At 40.6% G+C, this 16,908-nt stretch overlaps 1 protein-coding gene across 2 annotated transcripts in view; it reads left to right on the top strand.

Moving 5' to 3' along the window:
- The first annotated feature begins 284 nt into the window (after positions 1 to 284).
- Dnajc25 (DnaJ heat shock protein family (Hsp40) member C25) overlaps positions 285 to 16,908 on the top strand; it is a 23,651-nt gene continuing 7,027 nt past the window's right edge. Inside the window, exon 1 of one of the 2 annotated variants that reach the window (XM_027403012.2) lies at positions 285 to 698. In XM_027403012.2, coding sequence (XP_027258813.1) covers positions 372 to 698 — 327 coding nt within the window. In that variant the 5' untranslated portion in view covers positions 285 to 371. The remainder of the gene's footprint in view (positions 699 to 16,908) is intronic. The other variant, XM_027403011.2, reaches the window with a different exon arrangement.

Raw genomic sequence — 16,908 nt, 5'->3', positions numbered from 1 at the left:
CTGGAGCCCGGATTCCAAAGCCCAGAGCTCCTACTCCCTCGGATGAAGTCCTGAGGTCAAGAAGGTGGCGTGTGGCTATTCCTGCGTATGCACGGGGCGACTAGGCGCGCCTCGGGCAGACAGACTTCTACCTCACCTCAGAATAAACTGAGCATCGGGCTGCCAAGGCTCGCACCCCACCGGAAGCCGCCAGAAGCTGCTGTGGCGTCCTCCTCACCTAGCAACGCGCGGGGAAGGAAGTGGCTGCGGCGCCACGCCCCCTGCGCCTGCGCACAGACGCGGCCTGCTGACGTGGACCGGGCCGCGGGGCCGAGCCCAGCTCTGAGGAGACCGGCGGCCGCTGCGGTGGCAGAGCGGCGAGCGAGGCGGGGATGGCGGCGCGGCTCGCTGCCCGCGGGGGACCGGAGGCTGCCGGCCGGCGCCCATGGCTGTTGCTGACGCCGCTGCTGCTGGCTCCGCTGCTGGCGCGGCCCGCCGAGGCCCTGGTGGAGGGGTTGTACTGCGGCACGCGCGACTGCTATGAGGTGCTGGGCGTGAGCCGCTCGGCCAGCAAGGCGGAGATCGCGCGGGCCTACCGCCAGCTGGCCCGGCGCTACCACCCCGACCGCTACCGGCCCGAGCCGGGCGATGGCCCCGGGGGCGCGCCGCCGAGCGCCGAAGCTTTCCTCCTGGTGGCGACCGCCTACGAGACGCTCAAGGTGAGGCCCGCGGGCGCGCATCCCGGGGATTTGGATCTCACACCTGGGTGACCAGGTCCTGCAGGACCCCGGCACAGTGCGGCCACCTCCCAGATCTTTAGGACATCCGCGCTTCCCACGTGGCCTTGTGAAAGAGCCACCTTGGCCCATTAGCCAGCATGGCCACCTCCTAGTCTTGGAGGACAGCCAGTTCTCTTTTTGGACAGTTGTTATGCAAAGCTTTGCACGTATTTTATTTTTGGTGTAAAAGCATTCTGATAACTTGAGGTGCATGCTCCGAAAGCAGGGTGATTGTCAGTGCTAGGATCTGGGATAGGGCAGAGTAAAGAGAAGGTTTGGGACACTGAGTAATAACTGATCGTGCCATTTTGATAGGGCAGAAGTTTGGCTTCTGGGATGATGTCACTGGTGACATCTAGTTGAGATCTAAAGAACTAGAAAAACACAAAAAGTGAACTCTCAGTCTGAAGACTGGACTTTGACTCTTGGCTTTGACACCCCCGAGTGACCTTGGATAGCTGTTTCTTCATATCCATTTAATGACTTGGGGCAGAAGATTGAGAATTATTAGTAGAAAAAAAATTGTGAATGTGTTTAGTGATTTGACATCGGTTTTATTGTGTTCTGTGGAAGTAGGGAGATTCAGCCTGACACTCTTTTTCTTGGAGAGACTATTTCAGAGGCCTTACCTAGTTGTTCCATGTGGTTGCTTCTAAAAGTTTTGACCCCTAAAGTTTAAAATTGATTTGTCAGCAAATAAAAAGTTAGATAAAATGTGTCCACTCAAGAACTTGAGACTTTTAGGAAGTTAAAAACTAGTGTGTTAAGCTGGGCGTAGTAGTCTTTAACCCTGGCACTCAAGAGGCAGAAGCAAATAAATCTCTGAGTTTGAGGCAGTCTTGTCCACAAAGCAAGTTCCAGGACAGCTGGGACTACACGGGGGAAATCCTGTCTCAAAAACACAAACAAACAAACAAATAAATACATAAAAGGCAGGTGGATCTCTGAGTTTGAGGAAGCCTCGTTGACAAAGCATGTGCCAGGCTACATGAGGAAACTATCAAAAACACAGATAGATAGATAGATAGATAGATAGATAGATAGATAGATAGATAGGCAAAATTAAAAGTCAAAAACTAGTCTGTCTAGAGAAAGTAACATTTTACATGACAAGATGTTTATAGTAGCTCCAAACACCTCCCAACAGGGAACTAGAAATAGAGTGGCACTTGTGGAGAAGGGACCAGGGGAGTGTGCAGCACCCACTCCCAAGCTGCACTTCTGATGAGACCCAGCAGGACTCTGAAAAGTCCTATTTAGAATTTAGAGATGAATATATGTTTAGCTTCTCAATGAAGCATGGTAGGATCTGCTCTGTTCATTGTATTGCCTTCACCTGGAAGAGGACTTTAATTGCTGTGATATCAAAGAGAAATAGGTGCCTTGATTTGTATTTCTCTCATAATGGAGAACTGAGAGAGTTGCCCGAGAATACCATTTCTGGGGAATGCAAAGATTTAATGAAGCATGTCATCCAATTTTGGAGGGCCGGCTTGTCTTCATATTATCCCATGAGGCAGTGGAGGTGTAGTCACTGTTTTGTTTGTATTCTATCCTTAGTCTGGAACAAGGATTTGTGAGGGATAAGAAATCTAGATGAATTTTGCTAAGAACTGGTCAGATAGAGTGGTAGGAGAGCATGAGTTCTAGGGGCTCTGGGATAGAAATGGCACACAGATGTTGATAATAGGTGCATCTTCAGTATGGGGACTGGATTTGTGTAAGGCATCAGTGCATTTGTGATTCTGGGGTGGGTTGGCTCACATAGATGTCCTTTTGAGAGCAAGCTGATCTTGGGGGAGGGATAGTGTTTGTTTGAAGATGGTGGTAGTTAAAGATAAGTACAGTAACAGGATTTAAGTACAGTTAATAGGACAAGAAGGTAAGATACTTGGTCATTACTAATTTAACAACAAAAGGTAATGGAGGGGCTGAGCTCAGATGCTTATGCAGAATTGTGCTTAGTTCCATCTAGCAAGTGATTTACAATTCTGGGTCACAGCATGACTTCAGACAGGTATGATTTCACACAGTGCTATATGGGTTAAGCTAATGCAAAGGTGTTTTCATTATTTGACTATTGGGGGGTTGAGGGAAATCATAGACTTTGGAAGTAAGCAGACTCTCACTGGCTGAGTCTGCACTGAATCTCCTGAGGTGGAACACTCTAGTCTGGCCATGTGGCCTTATGTGGCTATAGCACTTATCACACAACCCTGTAAATTTAAGTAGCTCTTCTCTTGGCCACTAAGCCATGTCCCTTGTTTGTTATCTTTGTATCCGTAGGACCTAGCACAACGTCTGGCACATCAGATAATGAGTATTACTTAAACTCACATTTAGAGACAGCTTCGGGTAGAATGGAGGTTGAAAGTGAGTTTCTAGCATTTTGACATGGTTATGTTCATCCTGCTTTGCTATTTCACTCAAACTGATTTTAGAGTGGTACAAATAATATTAAATTGGACAGCTGTGAATGAAACATTCCTGCATGAGAGAAAATTGTACTCTCTACTTTTAATGTTTTGAGGGTTTTAAAATGAGAGCAAAAATAACTTATGAATGTAGGTGAAAACTGCATGAAATGCAGGAAATAGCATAGGGTAAGCAGATGCAGAAACAGCAAGAAAAGATTGAATTAGAAAACTTATGCTTGGTAAGAAATGAAAAGTGGATTTTGACATTTCATAAGATCACAAGAACATAGAAAAGGGCATAGGAATATTTTTGACATGAAGGTTATCTGATAAGTTAAAAAGTTGTATAAAGAGATTAGGTCTGTCTTGGAAGCAAGGCTGCCCAGAGAACAATGGTCAATCTTCCTTAGTCTTCCAAGTAGCTGGGATTACAGGTCTGAGCCCCTAGGGTTAGCTTGACTTTAAGCTTTTATTAAAACCGTGGAGACAGATACTTACTGTTTGGTCATAATTTACTTAAGCTATGTACTACAGTTCATATTTCAGTGTGAAAAGGAAGCAATTATTCTTGGGGGATTAGAGATAAATGTACCCTTTCAGCTAGAGCTGGAAGAAAGTCACCATGGTTGACAGTGAAGGGGCATTTCTAATAGAAGTACAGTCATTAGCGTTCAAGGCTTGTTCTAGGAGTGAGATACTGTATTTTTTTTCAGACACTCTTTGTTTTAAGGAGAAAAAAATGAGTGCACTTTTTAACATTCCAAATCTTTTCAGTCATGAAGATTTTAATCAGCCATTTGTGGTAATTGGGTACAATTAACTGTCTGTGTCCATGAGTTCTGCATTCAGAGATTCAGCCAAACTCAGATGAAAAGTATCTGGAGGGGAAAAAAAATGTCTGGAGTTGTAGATGTAGCTCAGTTGGTAGAGAGCCTGCCTGCTTAGCATGCATGAGGCCCTGGGTTTGATCTCTAGTCCAGCAAATACTCCTTGTGGTAGCACACACTTGTAATCCTAGCACTTGGGATCAGCAGTTCAAGGTCTTCCTTGACTACACAAGAACTTTGAAGCTAGCCTGTGCTACTGGAGACCCAGCCTCAAAAAAGTGCTTGTACTGCACATGTACATTCTTTTTCTTTGTTTTCTAGACAATATAGTGTGATAATTATTGCTTAGCATTTCTGATGTATTAGATATTGATAAAGGAGAATATAGGTTAAATATAAATGTTGTGTTATTTTATATAAGGTGTTGAACATCTCAGGATTTAAGTATCTCCCGTGGTCCTGGAATTACCACCCCCCTCCCTATTCATACTGAAGGATGACTATCCCGAAAATAGGCAAATTATCTATTACAGTTATGATGGTAATAAACAACCACAATAAGTAACCCTTTAGATCAGTCATTCTCAACTTTCCTAATGCTTCCATCCTTTAATACAGTTCCTCATGTTGTGGTAACCGCCAATTATAAAATCATTTCATAATTTTGCTACTATTAGCAATGTAAATATCTGCTAAGTAGGATATCTTACATGTGACCCCAACGGGGTCTTGATCCTCAGGTTGAGAATTGCTGCTGCTCATAGACTAAAGATGGTTTTAATTTCATGTCTATTTTGATTGAGCATGACTACCTGCAACACTTGTAAAGATTTTGAGGCTTACCTGTGATGAGTTGCAAGGTGTGATTGGTTGGTAGGGATTTTTCCTATGGGTTCAGAAGGGTATGATAGCATTTGTACCACGTTTACTTTCAGTTATGAAACCACAATCAAACTTTTTTACCGATCCCTGAATTGGGCTCTTATTGCCCACTATGTTTAAGACTGATTTTTATAACATATGCTTAATTCTGATGCTGTGATTATCTCATATATGATGTGTCAGCAGCTACTCAGAGCACTTGATCAGAGCACAAACTCCTAATGTGCTATAATTGTAGTAAAAAACTGACTAGTTGACAGAGTAACCCCTGTTGCTTGGGCTTGATCCAGGAACTCATGTGTACTAGGCGAGTACTCCACCACTGATCTCTGTTTCTAGCCCCAGCAGGTACATTTTAACTTAGCTCATGTGGATTTATCATGAGGAAGTTCTGAGAAATAAGAGTGCAAAGATCTTTGCTGGGGTTTTTTTGTAAACTTCTTTTCATAGATCTGTTTCTAGATTGGAAGCCTATAGAATACGTGGGAGGGGAACTACTTCAGAAGATGGTGATGAATGACCTGCTTCCCTCTCTCCTTTTGAGACAGTCCTGGGCTGCCCTCAAACTCGTTATGTAGCTGAAGAGGATGGCCTTGAACTTCTGATCCTCATGCTTCTACCTCAGAAGTACTAGTGTTATAGTGCTGCACTGCTGTGCCTGTTTCTTTTTAGATGATGATGGTTGTGTGTGTAATGTTTGTGTGCTGCACTTCACCCATTGAGCCATCTCCTTGGACCCCATGCATTGTTTTTGTGAACGGCTAGCAATCTAACCCTATGTTTTGAGCGTTCTAGGCAAGCACTCTGTCAACTGAGCCATGCCCTTAAGCTTTGTTTAAAAGTTTGAACTTTATTTTTTGAATTGTTACAACAGGGTTAGAGATGAAAAAAAAAAATGACACAATCTTGTTTGTTTCAGAAAGCAGCTCAAAGTAAAGTGTGAAGACTGGTTAGGGAGGTCAGAGGAGTGTGAAGGAATAGGAACCTACAGGCATAGTGGCCATTTCTTACAGAAGCAGCTCATCTGAGCTGTGACCGATTTAGCAGCCTGGAGCTGGTAGCACAGCCCACTGTGGGATCAAAGGACTGGGATTAACTCTCCAGCTCCACTGTTCCTCCTGCACAAGGCCCAGTTCTTCTGACCTGTGGCTTGTGACTTTTACTGTTATAGAAGATATCCTCCAGGAGTTGAGTATTATTTAGGTATCTCTTTGTATGTTAGGGAAATCAGAAAGTAGATTTACGGCAGATACTGTCTCAGTCTTATGCTCCTCATTTCTTGTGATGTTCAATAAATCTCTTCTGCCTTGATCCCCGTTTTAAAGATAGAATCTTGCAAATTTTTCTATGACTGGTTTCAAATCTATAATTATCCAGTCTCAGTCTCCAGAATAGCTGGGATTATAGATGTTGCTGCCACTCTGCCCTTTCTAGCCATTTTTTTTCTGTTGCTACTTAGTTTTTTTCCAATTTGTTATTGTTATTATTATTTGGTGGTGCTGGAGATTAAACTAAAGATTTTGGGCATGCTAGGCAAGGACTTTACCATAGAACTACACACATAACCTTCCTTGTAAGTTTTGAAGTCTTCATGCTTAGGCTGTAAACTACTTTTCCTTAGGCTTCTATCTTTGTGTACTCTTTTCTATTGTCTGTGGTCTTGTGTGTGTGTGTGTGTGTGTGTGTGTGTGTGTGTGTGTGTGTGTGTGTGTGTGTGTGTGTGTGTTATGAGATGTGGAAGCCAAGGATTGATGTATCACAAATAATAAAAACCCAAAGACAGATATTGGGGTTCAAGCTGAAGGTCAGAAAAGCAAAGCAGCCAGCTACTAGAGAGTTCTTACCTCTACCAAGGCTAAGACCAAAGAGGGGCAATCCTGTCCTCAGAGTAACTAGAGACTGCACTGAGCTCCTGCCTTGTACTCCTCTCTAGTGTTGGGATTAAAGCATGATCCCAAATGCTGGGATCAAAGATGTGAGTTCTGTTTCTCTTTTAGTCTTATTCACTCTTATGTAGCCCAGGGTGTCCTTGAACTCACAGATCCATCCGCCTCTGTCTCCTGAGTGCTAGGATTAAAGGTGTGGCCACCACTGCCTGTCCTCTATGGCTAACTAGTAGCTTAGGTGTGTGGCTAACTAGTGATTTAACTCCCTTTTTTTTTTTTTTTTAAGATTTATTTGTTTATTATATATGTAGTGTTCTCTCTGCATGTATGCCTGTAGGCCAGAAGGAGGCACCAGATCTCATTAGGAATGGGATCCCAGCAACCATGTGGTTGCTGGGAATTGAATTCAGGACCTGGGAAAGAGCAGCCAGTGCTCTTAACCATTGAGCTAATTCTCCAGCCCATGGTTTAGCTCTTAACTAGATGTGTTAACTAATGGCTTAGTGCTGCACTCTGATCCTCAGGCAAGCTTTATTAGATCATAAACAAAGTATCACCACAGGTTGATGTTGATGTTAAGTGCCTTCCGTGAACACTGCCTTTTTTGTTTGTTTGTTTGTTTTCAAGATAGGATTTTTCTCTGCTTGGCCTTGGCTGTCCTGGAGCTTGCTTTGTATCCTGAGTGCTGTGATTAAAGGCATGCACCACCACTGTTTGGTACACTCTTTGCTTTAATTTACTGAGACCATCTCTTACTGAACCAAAAGCAAGCTTTCCTGGAACTTCCCTTGCCTCCACATCTTGAGCATCAGATTACAGAGGATCACCATGCTCAACCACCTTTAATGTAGGTCCTAAGGCTCTTGATTTTGGTTCTCATACCTGCCCAGTAAATACTTGATTCACTGAGCCATCTCCCCAGGTCCTCTAAACTCTTTTTGATAAAACTCAGCTACCTCTTTGACTTCAGCCTCTGCTTTTAAGCACATGGCTCCCAAACCTGCCTGTTTTGTTGGCTTGGTAGCACAGGTACAGTATTGTTATCTTTGTTAAAGACTATACTTTTTTCTTTTGTTTTTTTTTTTGTTTGTTTGTTTGTTTGATTGATTTTCGAGACAGGGTTTCTCTGTGCAGCTTTGTAGACCAGGCTGGCCCCAAACCTGCCTCTGCCTCCCGAGTGCTGGCATTAAAGGCATGCACCCACCACCGCCTGGCCAAAACTAAACTTTTAAAAGAGAATATAATGATGCTTTTCACTCATATAAAAAGAATCTATGTCAGAGACTTTTTTCTAACTCACTAGTTGATAAGAAAACCTATGTGATAATGACAATTCATCAAAAGAGAAAACGTTGTTGCATGTTTTAAGTCTGATAAGGATTGCTAAAGTGTTGATAATGTAGTAATCAGTTACATTCCACTGGATACAATTTGCCTTACTGTGAACACAAATTATTGGCTTTATTACCAGGTTTTCGCAAGTTAACTTCTGTCTTGACAAAGTAGGTTATTCATAGACAAAGCATGTATCTTGAATAGTAGTAGATAATCCCTGGAGGCTTCACAGAGTGCAAGCATATCCAGAATTTTTTTCCTTTCCACTTCCTGCTATTCTCCAGACTTGCTTCCTAGTCCTTCATTCTTAAATGGGTCACATATATATAATTAGAAACCTCAATATCATGTTCAATATCTTCTCTGAAATTTTTTTGTTTGGTTGTTTTTTTGAGACAGGGTGTTTCTTCATATCCCTGAGTGTCCTAGAATTCACTGTGTAGTCCATGCTGGCCTCAAACTCAAAACCTGCCTCTGCTTTCTGAGTGCTGGGATTTAAAGTGTATACTGCCTTGCCTGAGCTCCTTTGATGGTTGTACATCCTTTTAATTACAAGCCCTTCATGCAGTAGTATTCTTTCATTGGAACTTCCAGCTCACAAATAATGACACAGAGACTTAATATGAATGCTCAGCCTTAGCTTAGGCTTGTTCCTAACTAGTTCTTATAACTTAACTCATATTTTTTAAGCTGCATTCTAGCACATGGTTTGATACTTCATCTCTGTATTGCCCATCTTGCTTCCTCCACATATGCCTGGCAACTCCGCCTTTCTTCTTCCTAGAGTCTCTCTGTCTGGAAATCCCACCTGTACCTCCTACCTATTGGCTATTCAGCTTTTTATTAACCAATCATAAATATACCAATACATCTTCACATAGTGTACAACTATTCCACAACATTTCCCTCTTTTGTCTAAATAAAGAGGAAAGGTTTTTTAACTCAAATACAGTAAAACTGTATACAAAAAGAACAATTATCAAATAAGAATTAAATTTACAATGTCCAGTCCACTTGTATTTGTGAGATTCAGAGAAAGTACTCCATTATCCTCTGTTGGTGAGTCCAAAGTTTTAAACCTAATTTACTTTCTATCAAAACTAAGGAAAACTATAACTATTATTATCTAGTCTTCAACCCCATCAGAGACCTGAGAGGGATTTAATGTTACCTAAGTAAACAGGAAGTGCAGAGCAAACAACTTCCAAAACTATAGAAATGATGGAGACATCTGGCTGCCTGGACAGACACTCAAAGTTCTTCTGTGACATTGGGGTATCCATCTTTCTTTGGCCTACAGGTCTAGAAAATTTGTGAAACAAGAATTTTGAAGGACTCTCCTAACTTGTCTTGGCAAAGTTCAGAGTCTCTTTCTTTTGAGTCCTGCTTGTCTAGTTTGAACAGCATTCTGTAAACAGTCATGGCAAAGGCAGTTTCTTTACCCAGTGGCCAACTTTGCTACAAAGAAGCAAACTCCATATGGAGGCTCTTTGATGTCCAGCATCCTTTTTTGAAGTAGATTGGTGCTGCCAGGAACAGATGTGTTTCCCTGTCATCTGAAAGCCTTAAATTATTAAAACATCTTAAATGCCAAATTCTGTAGGTCTCTGAAGTATTTAAAGACCACCTATCTATCTGAAATATATCACTGATTAATTAACCTTGAAAACATATCTAACATGATTACAAGTTTGATTACTATAGATGACTAACTGCTAACCTGTATTTCTTAATTATAAATTACATTTTTTTTTTTTTTTGGTTTTTTCAAGACAGGGTTTCTCTGTGTAGCTTTGGAGCCCATCCTGGCACTCGCTCTGGAGACCAGGCTGGCCTTGAACTCACAGAGATCCACCTGCCTCTGCCTCCTGAGTGCTGGGATTAAAGGTGTGTGCCACCAACGCCTGGCTAAATTACATTTTTTAATGAGCTGCATAGGCATAATACCTTAAACAAGAGTAGAAACATATACAATATAACAAAAATAGCCTTAAATTTGTATCAATATACAAAAATCCATATCAAAGTATAAAATTTGAGACTAGTAGTTGCGCTTTTTTTGAGTAAGAGATTCCTCAATCTAATCTACTATATTTAGTTTGTTTTTCCTGACCATGACCAATAACAGCTTGCAACCACGCCCCCTAAATAATGACAGACATTCATAACCCACCGACTAACGGAAACTACCCACCCCATTTCTTGGGAATGTGGGTGAAGTGTTCTCTATTCTGCTTCCTGTTGTGTGTGTGTGTGTTTGGGGGGGGGTGACAGCATCTTTAGGTGATCCTGAGAAAATTGGGAAAATGGTCAGGTCCTGGGAGAGCTAGCCATATTCTTTTTTGCTTAGTCTCTGTGTGATGGGAAAGTGTAGAGCTTATCTGAAGTCCTGACTGGAATAGTCTGTGAAGCTGGACCATCTCAGCTATCAACTTTGAAGTTCTTCTGGATGCAGAATTTTGAGAGTACTGTAAACAGAGGCATTCTGAGAGGCTGTATTACTTCAGCTAATTGTCCTCATTGGTGTTTGGTCCCCTTTTTTCTGAAAACACACAAATTTTTAAAAGTAATACATATCTGTATATATACAAGTATGGAATGTGTGGTGTGCATAGTCAGCTAAAGATGTTTTTTTTGTTATTGTTCTGTGTTTGAGCAGGTAAAAGGCATCTGTCAACTTTATAAGTTCGTTTGGGCTGCATATCCAAACTGTAATATAATAAGTTACGAGGACTCTATAACCCACAAGATTTATCATGTCTCATCCAGTCTCAGCTGTTTTCGTGCAGAGGGATCAGCATACAAGTCACCTGCCCTGTAGTCTTTCCTGGCTTCCTCTCTCGTGTCTGTAGCTAAGATCCTCAGGAGGTATCCCCCAGTCAGATCTCATCTTTTATTAATTTTGAAGGAGTCCATAGCTTTTTGTTTCCTATGGAGACAAAAGTACAACCTCTCCCCCAATGCAACACATTTCCTGACTTCCATTTTGAAGCCAAGACATCCCTAAAGTATATGGGCTGGTTTAATTTAGTGGTACCTTTCATAATTCAGCATCTGTCAACATTTAAAAAATTCAAAATTAACCAAGCACTATATAAGGCCCAAACTCCCTGTGTTATATTTTTCATCCTTACATGGCTTTTTTAAAAAAATTATTTAATTTACTCTCCCTTTAAAGACCTTACTATTATTTTTAAACTATTTTTTCTTTGACTGTCTGTACCCATTTTTTTTTTCTTTCTTTAGTCCCTAAGCACAGTATTAAGCTTACTGTAACCTGTTTAGAGGATTTTTCTAGCTTGGACCTGGCGGTGGCAGCTGCTGCTTCTGCGTCTACTTCTCCTCCTTCTCCTTTTTTGTCCATCTGTAACATTCTCTAACTGCAGCCAGGGGCTGGTAGTGCCCACCTTTAGTCCCAGCACTTGGGAGGCAGAGGCAGGTGGATCTCTGTGAGTTCCTGGTCTATAAGAGCTAGTTCCAGGACAGCCTCAAAGACACAAAGAAACCCTGTCTTAAAAAAAATAAAAAAACTAAATGAATGAATGAATGAATGAATAAATAAATAAATAAATAAATAAATTAAATAAATCCATTCTCTGACTGTATGAGCCAAACCTTAAACTGTTAGACTATTGCCATGAAGTGGTGCTGGTGGTTGACTCCACACCCTTTGGGCCCATGAGAGCCTAGCCTAAGGCTGGTGGGTACCATCCCTGGAGCCTCATTTACCCACTCTAGCTCTGGGAATTTGTTATGTACACCTGTGGCAGGTGTTTTGTACCCAGTGCTGGCTGCTCAAGTGCTCAGCTGCTGATAGCAGGGCCTCTTAAAAGGGTTGTGCCTCTGAATACCATGACTACCAAAGAGACCACGGTGGCTTGGAGTTTTTCCTTTTTCCTTTTCTTTTTCTTTTTTCTTTTTTTTTTTTTTTTTTTAGCTTTCTCGGTCCTTATGTGGACATATGTGGCTGGACATTGGATGCCATATGTATCAGTACTTTCTTGTCAGGATCTCCAATTCACAAATAATAACATGGAGACTTACTAATTATGAATGCTTGCCCTTAGCTTAGGCTCATTTCTAACTAGTTCTTATAACTTAAATTAACCCATATTTTTTAATCTATATTCTAGCATGTGGCTCATTATCTCATCTCCATACTGCACATCCTGCTTCCTTTGTGTTAGGCTAGCAACTGTGCCTTTCTTCTTCCCAGAGTTCTCTCTCTCTGCTCAGAAGTCCCGCCTATACCTACTGCCTAGCTATTGGCTGTTCAGCCTTTTATTACACCAATAATGCTGTACATCTTCACACAAATATCTCACAACACTCCATATTCCATTTAGCCACTAAAAGCTATTACTCATTAATCTTTTTCGTTTTTTATCTTTGCTTTTTTCAAAAAATAAATGCAACAAAAATGTCTTCAAAATAAACAATTACACTTAATGCAGTTGTCCTCAAACTTTGAAGTATTTCACTTTTGAACTTCAGAGACAATAATACTAACTCTGTGACATAGCATGTAAGATTATTTTGTAGTCGAGATTGTCCTCAAGCTCCACCTGCCTCTGCTCCCTAAGGCTGAGATTAAAGACATGAGCCACCATGTCTGGCATATGTAACACTCTTCACTCAGCCTTACTTTTCTGTACTTTTACTACTGCTTCCTAAATGTCCCCGTTGCTTAAGTCTGTTCTGCTGTCCAGTGCTTCTGTACCTTAACACTCGATTCTAATGCTCGTATCAAGTCCCAGAATTTCTTACTTGCTTTTCAAGACCCTGCTCTCTTCTCACTTCATCTCTTATGTGAACCTGGGCAGACTTACTCAGTCCTTTGTTTGTTAGCACATGAAATTGTGTTTTTTGTTTGCTAGGTTCTTCTAGAAAGGAGGGTTCTTGAGGTTAAGACCTTATCTTATTGTTTTCTTCTTCCTCTGTGTTTTACATGGGGGGTTAATTCCTGTAAGTTATTTGCTGAATAGAAAAAGGAAGATTTTAAAAACTGGGGTGATGGGTTCAAGTTGCTTTTGAGCTTGTTGAATTGGAGATATTTATGTTACATTTGGAAAATGTTCAAGATATAGTTGAAAGTAGGAGATGCCAGGGAAGGTAGATGTGTCACTAGGGCATAGATAGTTGAATCATGGACCTTGAGAAGACACATAAGATAGTTACACTTGTGATTGACTAGAGGGCAGGGAGCAAGAAAGAACATGAAACTGATAGCAGTGAATTTTCTTGCTCCTTAGAAGCATGTAATGACCTGGGGGTGTGTGTGTGTGTGTGAGGGAACAGGTTTTATTTTTGAAGCATCATTGTGTGTGTGTGTGTGTGTGTGTGTGTGTGTGTGTGTGTGTGTATTAATAAAATTAATATGTATTTTTAAGAATTAACAAAATATGATTACATTTTCATATAGTCTTGATTCCTGGACTTTACCATAGAAAATCATTTCCTTATTCTGTATAATAGAGCATTTTGATGAAAAACTAGCTGCAATATCTTATATTGCAATTTATGTTTGTTGAAAGTAAACAATGCATAACTTATTTTAAGCCAAGGACATATTGTTTTTGCTCTGGGGAGGGGGTGATCATTTTTACAAGAGAAGGAAGGGCTGCTTTGCTTGTGGGTTTCCTTTGTTCACTTTTGATCTAGATATTGGTGGTTGTGTTCCAGTCCTCCTGCATATGCCCAAGAGGATTGGGAATGGATGGACCAGCAGAAGCACCACTTACTCCTGTAGAAATTAGAAACAAGGAGTATATTGCCCTGCTTGTCAAGGCTCAGGACAGAGAGGAAGAAACAAGTATAAAGGTTTTGATTTTGGAAAGAAGTTCGAATCTCCTGACCCTGGGACCTTAAGATCCACAATATTGCTGAAAGAAAAAGTACTACCTTATTGAAAGGTAAGATATTAAACTGTTCAAGCTGTTTTAGCCACATTAGCATATTTTCTTAAGCTGTAAATTCAGTCATTTCTGTCAAGCTGAGGGTTTTGTGACATAATCACTCATCCAGCCTTGCTGGTGAAATCAGATCTGTGTGGCTGGAGAGAAATGTATAAGAAGGAAAAAACTCTTAAAACATTTCACATAGCTTTTAAATGACATACTGATGACTGCCAGGCACTGAGCTAGGCCCTGGGAATACAGAGATTAATGAACAACCTACTACCTACTTTCTAACACATTCTCATTTAAGGACAAAAAAAAAAATACCCTGATGATCACAATGTGATAAGTGCTATAATAAATAGGCATTAAGTGTGATAAGAGTGTTCCAGGGAAAGGGATAGTAGTTCAGTGGTAGAGCACTTGCCTAGCATGCTCAAGGGCCTGGGTTCAGTCCCCATCACCACAGAAGGCTGTTTGAAGCGTAGTATTCGTGACTTTTAGGAGCTCATAAGGTTAAAAGAAGGGAATATGCTTCGGATTAGACAGGGTTATGTGTTGAAAGAGAAGCTACACTGCACTGGAAGAACATACCAAAACCGTGGTTTTGCTGTGAGTAAGAAGAGTGGTGAGGGATTGCTAGGTAGGTGACTTTGGCCAGTGTTGGAGTCTTATTGCATGCCAAGGAAATTTAACTCTTGACTGTGGGGAATCATTCAAGATAAAAATGAAATACCGGCCAGGTGGTGGCACACGCCTTCAATCCCAGCACTTGGGAGTCAGAGGCAGGTGGATCTCTGTGAGTTCAAGGCTAGCCTGGTCTACACAGTCAGTTCCAGGACAGGCTCCAAAGCTACACAGAGACACCCTGTGTCAAAAAACCAAAAGGAAAAAAAAAAAAAAAAAGAAGAAGAAGAAGAACAAGAAAAACCTGTGAACCTCAGTTCTAAGATGTTTTAGAAGGGAAGAAAGTGCTGTCATAATAATAATGTACCTTAACTCTCTACAATGGCCCCTAAAAGAAAGATAGTATTCTTATTCTGTCTTTGGCGACTTATTCTTGGTATCTGTGTGTCTTAAACTTTGTAGGTTACTGAAGAATAGGATTTTGATCATAGTCTTTGAGAGCACTCCTTTTCCACTTTGTACCAACTGTGAATCTTTTTAAGTTTCATGACTGCTTCAGCTCAAAGATTATTTTCATTTTATAGAGGAACAAAAAGGTTTTACAGTGAAGATTAAGTAAAATGAATAAATGCTATAACAAGGAGGTGGTGAACTTTTTTTAACCTCTAAAAAGCAAAATAGGCACATACATTTATGGTGTGTGTCCCTTAGAAAAAGAAGCCATCCTAAGAGAAGTCAGATTTGACCCTGTGACCTTTATAGTGTTATACATCGTCAGGACTTAGGAAGTTCTGACTACATTGAGACAGGCGGATACTAGGGTGGATGTGGAGTTGTTGCTGGAGCTTTAGCCACCACCCTCTTAGAGGAGTCCAGTACCTGATGTCATAAGTCCAGAAACTTTGAGAAGATGGGGACCCTGGGGGAAGGTCTGGACGTGATGCTAGATCAGGAGTGGCATCTGTGTTCATAGAGTGTGAAAGAAGAGTGAATAGGCATATAGCACATTGGTGCTCACATGCCAGGTGTCAGTGCCCTCAACTAGGGTGTGGCAAATAAGCTGGACAAAGGGCTCTATGGAGACTAGTGGTAGAGTGCGACAGGAATCTGACTTCAGTGTGCATCTAGTTCAAAATTATATGCAATCTACATGGAACAAAGAGTCTTGTTTGAATATATTTCAAAAGGTTGGAAGCTTGGGTTAAAGCTAAGTGTCAGGCCTTATGAGGACATTTCTATAAAATTAGACAACAGAACCAAAAACATGATGGAAAAAGAGGGAAATTCTAAAAGGATTTCTTAAAATACTGAGTGAGCCACCTCAAGAGATGTGGGCTGGAGACATGGGTGTTAGTGTTCAGGATGTGTGACTGATGTAGAGATGGACCCTTCCTAGGTTAGAGCTTGATAAGGAATAGTGGGTTGATAGCATACAGACTGCCATGAAAAAAAATCCTTTATACAAAGGAGAACATACAAAGAGTGAATTTGAAGACAGTGTCAGCCTGAGCCTACTCCTGCTTATATAAAGCTCTTCATCCCTCTACATACTGTAATACCATGTTTAAAGATACTTATAACTAAATATCCACTTTTATATGCTAGTGAGAGAAATATTTTAAGTATAATGAATATAGGATAACTTTCATTGAGCACTCTTACTAAAGTTCAAATTTTCTAATGGAAAATACATAACGATTTTAATAAACACAGGAAAGGTTTTATCATCACAGCCAACTTTTTATTTTGATTAAAAGCAGGCAAGCTCTAAATAGACCTCGTAGTATCCGTCCACAGTGATAGGCACTGAGTTGGATTTTGAAGTGTCTGTTACTCAGAAGGCACAACTTGATAAACATTGAACAGTTTAAACTAGAAGGGCATCCTCTTAGGTTATTGTTTTTGCAGTGGTTTCTGTTTCATAACATAAAGGTCAAAGAATTTGTCTTGGCCTTAGTCTGCCATTTTTGTAAATTGGGACAAGTTGAAAATTAGGTTTATTTTAAGATAAAAACTGTATTATATATACTTTAATAGCTCCAAGGTAGCTCAATAAATGTTGGCATTTATCTGCTAAAATTGATTACATAAAAATATAAAAAGATTTTTTATTTAGAGAATACTTTATTAGTTTTTGTAATCAAACCCATGTAGATAAGACCTTACATATTTAATACAGTGCATTACCCCTGTACAAATGGAAAAAAATTAAGTTCAACATTTCTAGACCAATATGGTTGTTAATTTTTGTACAATGCCAACTCAACACGGTAAACTGG

The sequence above is a fragment of the Cricetulus griseus genome, chromosome 2, assembly GCF_003668045.3.
Source record: "Cricetulus griseus strain 17A/GY chromosome 2, alternate assembly CriGri-PICRH-1.0, whole genome shotgun sequence".
In the NCBI taxonomy this organism is placed as follows: domain Eukaryota; kingdom Metazoa; phylum Chordata; class Mammalia; order Rodentia; family Cricetidae; genus Cricetulus; species Cricetulus griseus.
The sequence above is the reverse complement of the archived record's forward strand: the minus strand, read 5'-3'. Positions and strand labels throughout refer to the sequence as shown.